At 37.1% G+C, this 8,731-nt stretch overlaps 1 protein-coding gene across 2 annotated transcripts; it reads right to left on the bottom strand.

The window, feature by feature from the left end:
* Positions 1-835: 835 nt before the first annotated feature.
* Positions 836-8,006, bottom strand: FABP12 (fatty acid binding protein 12). 2 transcript variants are annotated; one of them, XM_038579254.1, is made up of 5 exons: positions 7,865-7,998; positions 5,682-5,769; positions 3,505-3,677; positions 2,574-2,675; positions 836-984 (listed from the first exon to the last, which is right to left on the bottom strand). In XM_038579254.1, exons 2-5 carry the CDS (start codon positions 5,752-5,754, stop codon positions 910-912), a joined length of 423 nt encoding a protein of 140 aa, XP_038435182.1. In that variant the 5' UTR covers positions 5,755-5,769; positions 7,865-7,998; the 3' UTR covers positions 836-909. The 2 variants fall into 2 exon arrangements, with proteins under 2 accessions (XP_038435182.1, XP_038435181.1); XM_038579253.1 differs by lacking the exon at positions 5,682-5,769 and having other exon boundaries at positions 7,865-8,006.
* Between the last annotated feature and the right edge of the window lie 725 nt (positions 8,007-8,731).

Here is an 8,731-nt window from a genome sequence, read left to right on the forward strand (position 1 = left end):
TTGATTTTAGGCAATTGTTCTGGTGTGCAAAAAACTGAAAAACACTAAGAGGCTAACAAAATAAATGGTTGTGTTAGAAAATGCCCAGTGAAATCAGCATACAAGTTGATAACAAAACTTTTCGTTATAGAGTTCTATTCGTATCAGTGGGTGATATAACAATTTAGACATTAAATTAAAAATCCTGAGCATGTAGGACAAAATTCTTTCTAAATATAAACAATCATGTATTAACTATAATAAGTGAAATCTGAAATATGAATCCTTCTAAACAGCCTCCAATGCAGTTTGATTATAAACTCTGGGCATGAATTCTTGTGTTTTGTTTCTGATGTATCTCTAGCACCTATCAGAAGTTTTTTTGCTGTTGTTTTTAAAGATTTATTTATTCGAGAGGGAGAGCACACGTGGGCACACATGAGCATGATGGGGAGGGGCAGAAGGAGAGAGACTCTCAATCAGACTCGGCGCCAAGCCCAGAGCCCAACGTGGGGCTCAACCTCACCACCCACAAATCACAACCCCAAGATCACGACTGGAACAGAAACCAAGAATGGGATGCTCAACCAACTGTGTCACCCAGGTGCCCCCAAAAGATTTTTTTAATTAATATTAATTTCCCAGTATAGTGCGGTCATGTTGAAGGAGTGACATAATATGTCTGATGAGAAACAAACCAACATGAAGTTGATTCCTTTTGGAATGTATTAGCCCTTAGGGGAACAGGATATATCACCTGGCTTCCCATAGCTCCCGACACCAAAGTACAATATAATACAGGCATATAAAACAGGGGGACCAAAATTGTTGACGCTTGTGCACAGGCTCTCTCATATTAACAGTTGTAACATTTTACTTTGGAGTTTTATTTAAACGACCTCAGCATTTTGGATCACAGTTTGGGAGTGCTTAAGGGTTTGAGACTGGGTTTGTTGGTACCCTCTCATACGTCCGAGTACAGGTAACATTGTTCACAGCACTTTCCTAGGAGACAAATGAAGGGATAAGATATTTCAGTGTTGTTGGTGAAACTGACTTTTAGAACAATGGAAACTAAGTACTATCCGTACATATTCCTTAAAAATCTTAAAGAGATCTATGTAGACAAATGTAGATACCAACTATTTATTAGCTGACTTTGCCATATGTGTATGGCAAATCATATATATGGTAGATTTGGTTATACATATTTATGGTATATAATGCACATGTGTGTGTATGTATACACACACAAAAACAAAGCAAATAGTATAAAAATTGAAGTCCTTATTAAAACATTTTATTGTCTACAGTGAAGCCTTTTTGATAATTATATACTCTACATATTACGTCTATGTAGTATTTTGTGGGTTTTAGGGTACCAATATATACATGATAGTATTTAATTCTCTCAATAAAAACCATGAAGACAGTCCTATATTTTTTTAAGTAAACTCAGTCTTGGAGAGGATAAATGACTTGTCCAAAGTCATAGAAGTGCTGAATGGCAGAGACGGAAGTGAACATTTTGGATTCTGAATCTATATTCTTCCTAATCAATTAAAAATATATTTGTTTGGTAGTTAATGTCACTATTAAGGAGCAGTAAAATCAAGTATCTTTAGTCTTCCACTTATTACTTTATAAAGAAATGTACTCTTCATTATTGAAAGAAAAAATATCCCTACATTAAGAAATGAGGATAGGGTGAGAGGTTTTTTTGAGGGGTTACTTCTACATAATTCTTACATATTTCCTTAGAACCATGTGATACTAAAATTGCCATTTTATTAATTTTGATGGAATTAGGGATTTAGGAAAAAATTGCCATTTTATTAATTTTGATGGAATTAGGGATTTAGGAAGAAGAATCATTGACATATTTCCCTCTACTGTGTAGAAGTGAGGAAGATGACCTGAGAAGTCATCTCATGGGGAGCAGAATGGACTCAAAAATGTATACTTTAAAATTAAGCCAACCTGGCTTTTAATCCCAGTGCCGCCATGTTTTATGAGCTGAATATCCTCAAATTAAGTCAGTGGCTGAATCTCAGTTTTCTCACCTGTTAAGTGGGCTAATTAGTCTTACCACACAGGATTATGGCGAGGATTGGGTAAATAATATATGAAAATGAGCAGACACGGTAGTCATGGAAATTTAGCTTTTAATTGTGTCAACTCATCCATATACCAAGTAGACACCACCTAAGATTTGCATTAATTTAAATTTCCTTTTTATGTGTTTGTTTGGTATTGAGCTGGAAACAGTGAGAAATTAATCCTGGTATGGAGCAATAGATGAACAATAACTCACAATCTTTCTTGCACAAATGTATGCTTCTTTTGGCTTATGTACAAGTCAAAGAATTAGGCAATGGAATTCTTTATTTTCTTTAGCTTTATAGTTCCTCAACCCATGCACATTTTATAATATTTATGATTATACATTTATCTGCCAATGTTTTCCCCCCATTCTTATAAAGCAAGAGAAAAAAATTACATTTGCTTCCATTATTTTAGAACAAGCTATCTGAATGATTTTATATTTAGGTGTTATAGCAGGTGACCCAAATAATGACAAGTAGCTCACTCACCACCACCATTTTTCCATCCACCAACTTTCTCCTTATGGTGTTCTCTTTGCCATCCCAATCCTGAACTTGAATCAAAGAGTCATTATCTAAGGTTACCACACTCTGAAAAACAGACAAAACCGAATTCAGCTCAGATTGTCACATTTGGGCATTTTATGAAGCACCAAATTCTTGTCAGCTGTTGTGATACTCTCAGCTTTAGAATAGTGTTTACAGTTTCATTTATGTTTTTTTTTTTTCATTTATATTTTAAGACTTGGTCAGCACTAAGTTTGTTGGCCGATTCTTCTGCAGGGGGAAAAGGTTTTATAAGAGTAAACATATAATGTTATCTTGAAAAATAAGTAAAACTCTCTTTTCCCTGAGAAATTAAGAGGGAGAGATCCCCTGTGCCCTCATTTCCTGTCCCCTCTCCACCGCACACACACAGAAACTTCTCCAACCCCATCACAATGCTGAATATGTATACTAAGTTAGAAAGCAGTTCCCTTTGTCTGAAGCCACTGGGGCCTGTGGTTAACTTGGTACTGTGGCATAACCTCACCTATACTGGTTAATACAAGTTTTATTCATTGTAGCTTTATGCATAGAAAAGTGCTACAAACTAGAAGAGCAGAACTTTTGTTTTTGAGAGAAAAATCTAGAGAAATGATTTTCAAAATGTGTCTGTTGAGCATCTGCATCAGAAATATTAGAAACACAGTTTTCAGGTGCCTACCCCAGACATGAGAGCCTGTGGGAATGGGACCTCCAAGTAGGCACTTTTCACAAGCTTCACAGATGTACATATAGATACATTGGTATCTATATTAGAATTTAAGGTCCTCAGATTTAGGTTTTAGATGAATTTGCTCTAATTGTTTATTTACTTAGAATAATTTTGAATTAACATTCTTATGACGTGTATCTGAAAGAGTGTTGAAGGCCTCACCTTGGTTTTATGGCCACCTGGTGTGGTTTCCTCAAACTCTTCCCCCAGTTTAAAGGAGATCTTATTATTTTTAAAGATGCTTTTGGTTTTTATAGTGATCCAATCTTCCTGAGTACTGATGGTCACAGTGGGTTTTGCCAGACAGGCAAGTTTCCTGCTGGCTCTTCCTATCCCTGGAAACCAGATAAAAGGACATCATAGTTGAATCTGCTGCTGGCTTTAGAAACTCATGTTAGCTGTATAATTCTTTATTATCTAGGAGGTTTGTGAGTTAAGCAGATTTAATGCTTCATGAATGCAAATATCTGAAGCTAGCATCACCATCATTATAAATTAAAATAGATTATATTTTACAGGAAAACAATAGTCCCTAGTTTGGGCTAGTGGTTGTCGTGTTTCTTTAGTCCAGTAGTTATTGATCTTGTTGGTTCATGAATGTCCTTGAAAATTTGATTACAGCGATGAACCATCTCCCTATTTTAAAATGCACTCATTTATACAGATGAAATAGTTTGGTATGATTATTCAATCTTTATCTCTTCACTTGCGTTCTTATATGTACACATATATAGAGTTTGTTTTTTCCATTATGTTTATTTTATTGTGCTAAAGTACATATAACATAGAGCCGCCTGGGTAGCACAGTCACTTAAGTGTGGGACTCTTGGTTTGGGCTCAGGTCATGATCTTAGGCCATGGGATCGAGCCCAGCACTGGGCTCTGTACTCAGTGTAGAGTTTGCTTGAGACTCTCTTCCTCTGCTCCCCCTCACACACTCTCTCTCTTAAAATAAATAAATCTTTAAAAAATAAAATACAGGGATCCCTGGGTGGCGCAGCGGTTTGGCGCCTGCCTTTGGCCCAGGGCGCGATCCTGGAGACCCGGGATTGAATCCCACGTCGGGCTCCCGGTGCATGGAGCCTGCTTCTCCCTCTGCCTGTGTCTCTGCCTCTCTCTCTCTCTCTCTGTGTGACTATCATCAATAAATAAAAATTAAAAAAAATAAAATAAAATAAAATAAAATACATATAAAAGTTATCATTGTAACCATTTTAAAGTATTTAAGTGATATTAAGTACATTCACAATATTAAACAACCATCAACATATATATGAGATTTTTAAAAATATAAATATTTTATTATAACAATTATTATTCAACTTTTTCAGATTTTCTGTTTCAATACATATAGATATAAATTTTTGTCATTGCTACATAATAGTTTATAGGATGTGTATATTAATATTTATTTCATCTCTCTCCCTATTGATGGACATGTAGTTTGTTTCCACTTTTTCTTATTATAAATAATACTATTGTGAACATTCTTTTTTTTTATTGTGAACATTCTTATACACCTAGCTTTGTGCAGTACATGTAGGACTCTTTTCTATAAAATACTATCACATATACAACAATACGTAAGTTAAATTTCTAAGAGAAGATAAATTAGAGAAACACTTCTAATATGGTTCATGAATTCATAATGTGAAACATGATAACAAGTTGTGATATATTAGATAATAATTCCCAAAGATATTCACACCCTAATCCCTAGAACCTGTGAATGTCATTTTATACGCCAAAGGGGAATTGTAGATATGGTTAACTCAAGGATCCTAAAATAGGGAGCTAATCAGACATGTGGACCCTAAATGTAATCACAATTTCATTAAACAAAAAGGAAGGGGGATATTAGACTACAGAAGAGGAGAGGGCAATATGACAACAGGAGCGGAGATTGGCACGTTGTGGCCATACAACCAAGGAATGCCAGCAGCCGCCTAAGCTGGGAAACAAAATCTATTCTGAAGATCTTCTAAAGATTTAGAGCAAATGCTTGCAAAAATGATTATTTATAAAAATAATTATGACTTTTTGCTTGAAATTATTTATGGAAAGCATTTTCATTTATTATATGATGCACATGTGTTTTGTCTGTGCAATCTATGTAAATCCATGATAAGTTACATGGGGGTGAGGGTTCTGTCGATTACAAACTAATTTTGCATAGGTACGTACTGAACCAATGTTGATCGTTTCTATGTGATTATTTCTATGTTTCTACTGGAGGGAGGGACAGGTCCAAGATTAACCTGATATCATGCAGACCAAGTTTCTGTGCTATCATTTCTCTCATTTTTACTGGCTATGATATGCAGGTAAAAATGGCTCACCCAGCTCTTTCATATATTCTTCAAAATTTTCACAAGAAATGGATTTCCATTTTCCCTGGAGCTGATCAACCATTCTGTCTAAATTGATCTTAAAGAAAAATAATATCATTAGGATGAGTATATTGTTGCTTCCTGAAATAGTGTTAGAACTCGTTTTTAATACAATTCTTGTGAATAGTACAGAAAAGTCAGTTTGGGGGGGAGTTAGGAACTCTAATCCTTGTCATCTTTCCTTAATAGTAAAGCAGGAAAGCTCTCTCAAATGTAAGCTGGTCAAGATGAAAATGGAAACAATTTTTGGCAGGACCAGATATAATTTTTCCATCTCTAATTTAGGATCAAAACTAGGTTTATAAATTCTAGTTCCTTCCCTAAGAACAGCAACACACACATACACATAGCAACACATAAGAAGTGGAACTAGGCAGCTATGTTTATGCCATAGGACCCCTTTGTCTCTCTTTCTATGACCAAGGTGTTCTAGAATAAGCCAATTTGTCAGCTGTTTAGAGATCTTATCATACTCTCGTTCTTGATAATTTGAACCAAAAATCAGAAAGATTTCATAGATGGTATTTGGCATTTGAACTAAAAAGTTAAATTTAGCGAGGGCTAGAACAATCATTTTAGCCATGTACATATGGAGCAAGAGAATGAAACATAGAAAAAAGGAGAGAGTCTGTTCACACACATGCGCACACACACACAGCCTTGTTATTCATGCTTTTCCAGATGTCAGCTCAATTTCTCATAAGCTTACAGAGTTGTCATTGCATAAGAACACCAGATATCTTCTAGTAAACCCCCTCAATTTAGGCTAGGTTCTCTTGCTTCCAATCTTGACAGAAATACTCTGATGTCCACTGATATCTTGTAAGGAATCAGAACAGAGGATAAGGAGTAAAAGAGGAAAGACACCAACTAGAGGATATTTCCAAAGTCAAGAGACAAGCACAGCCTTACACTTAAACGCCATCAGCTCTGAGAGCATCATTGTTAACCCTAGGCAATGCTTGGTGTCCATATTGCTAACACAGAGTTATTAAGAAAAACTGAAATCATAAAATTATTTTGACAGAGAAGAAAAGCCTTTTGTAACAATTCCTATTAAAATGTTAAATCTCCAATATATCTATAAATATCTGTAAAAGCATTTACCCAAGCCAATGATCTCACTGATAATTATTCAACTAACGTTTATGGAGCACCTAGTATTATATGCCTAATATGAGGCTAAGCAATTTTACATAAACCATTGATTTAATGTCCCAACTATGGTTGAAAAAGATATCATAGCTTGTTTGTTCCTTTCCTGTGTTAGGAAGTTTACCTTTATGATTTTTTCTTACATTAATGTATATAAATTATAGTTATCCCCACTCAATCAAATAGCATGAGGCTGAAGTCAGGAAATGACTCACCACTGAAGGTACTAAAGATATTAAGATTAGGCACTGAAATTACTAAAATTCCTAGGATTTTTTTTTTTTTTTCAAGAAAATGTCAAATGTGTTGCCTCATGTGTTGGGTGCATACTGATCCTCCAACATGAGGAAATCAACCATTGGAAATCATCTCCTTGAAGACGTTGTCATATTGGAAGCACAGCATTGGTCTCTATTGCTGGCAGGTTAGACTCAGAGAAGTGTCAGTAACATAGTAGCCAGGCTTGTCCTCTGTCTCTGCTCATGTGGTGTCTCTGTTCATGTGCTCATCGCATCAATTCAAAGACCGGCCATGTCCACTTAGTTGCTCACTGCCTATTCAGTGATGGAGGCTTTCTGGTGTCCATTCATCAAAAATCTTCACACATTCCTCGTTGACAAACTTCTGTGTCTTCAATTTTTCAGTCCTTTTCCTTCCAGACCCCTGACCAGCCCATCAGAATATTCTTTCTACCCATGAGAATGTCTTCATTCTCACCTCAGACCACTGCTCCCTCCACACAAAATGAGTAAAGGTTGCCCCACTCTGGGTTTTGTCCATTGGGATGAGTTTTCAAGCCCCCTTCCACCCCAGGTGTGATTAAACTACTGCAACTGGCATCCATACACTAAGCTGACCTGCCCATGAAACATGTTCAAGCCCTTCTTACTCTTTCAGCTGGTTACACAAAGTCTAGGAATGGTCGGAGGGAGGGGTGCTGGTACACCCAGGGTGTGTGACATGAGGATCGGGGTTACCTGCTCCTGCAGCTACTTCACATCTCCGGGTCTTGCTCTGCTTTGATCCCAGATGCACAACCTGGATCTTATTTTGGAATGCTGGGCTTGACAGAACCCAGCTCACAATGGACAGTTCCAGACACATGGTTACTTGGTGTCTTATACTCTAGAATTCTGTCTCTACTACTCCCCAGTGACACACCAGGAACTCCTTTCAAAACCATATAAGTTTCTGTTGCAGGCAGCACCGTCTTGCTCTGAAACCCCAGAGGTCTGTGTTGTGGCGCTTCCACTGTGGCTTCATCTATATGCCACACTCATATTTCCCCATCACTAATACCTCCAATGGCTTAGGATTTGCCAGGTCATGTGGCCCAAGAGACAGGGCTGTGTGTATGGCAATTCTCACTTTCCAGGCCTCATTTGGAGCAAGGAGCTGTGCCTGTCACCCAATGTGTGGGCTGGAGCACATTCCTAGACATGGAATGTATTGCCACCATAAGCCAAAGGATCCTACCAGAATTTTTATTTCCTTCTTTCTTGTACAAAGGCAAGATGTAGCAATTTGTCTTTTGGAAGAGATGTCCTCACTTGCCCTTGACCCAGCTGGATCCCTAAATACTTTATAACAGTGGAAGTTCACTCACTTGCCACCAACTTAAACTCCCATACTCCGTAGTGCATATGTCTCACCGATGCCTCCAGTACACTAGCCATTCTTGTTCATCCCCCACCCCCATCAGTATGATGTGTGGGATATCCAGACAGCTCAGATCTCATCTGATCCTATTATAACAGCAGGAGGTAATGTAGGCCCCTAACAAACCTGTAAACGTACATGTTCCGCATAAATGCAATTTCTATTCCTTTTTCTGATCTTTTCTG

The sequence above is a fragment of the Canis lupus genome, chromosome 29 (genome assembly GCF_011100685.1).
Source record: "Canis lupus familiaris isolate Mischka breed German Shepherd chromosome 29, alternate assembly UU_Cfam_GSD_1.0, whole genome shotgun sequence".
Taxonomy (NCBI): Eukaryota; Metazoa; Chordata; class Mammalia; order Carnivora; family Canidae; genus Canis; species Canis lupus.

Coding starts and splice junctions, on each gene's coding strand:
- FABP12 (XM_038579253.1), bottom strand. CDS start 7,991: ATGTGTCTGGAACTGTCCATTGTGAGCTGGGTTCTGTCAAGCCCAGCA. Junction 3,678..7,864: donor TGAAGTAGCTGCAGGAGCAG/GTAACCCCGATC, acceptor TCTGGTTTCCAG/GGATAGGAAGAGCCAGCAGG. Junction 985..2,573: donor TGGATGGAAAAATGGTGGTG/GTGAGTGAGCTA, acceptor TTTGTCTCCTAG/GAAAGTGCTGTGAACAATGT.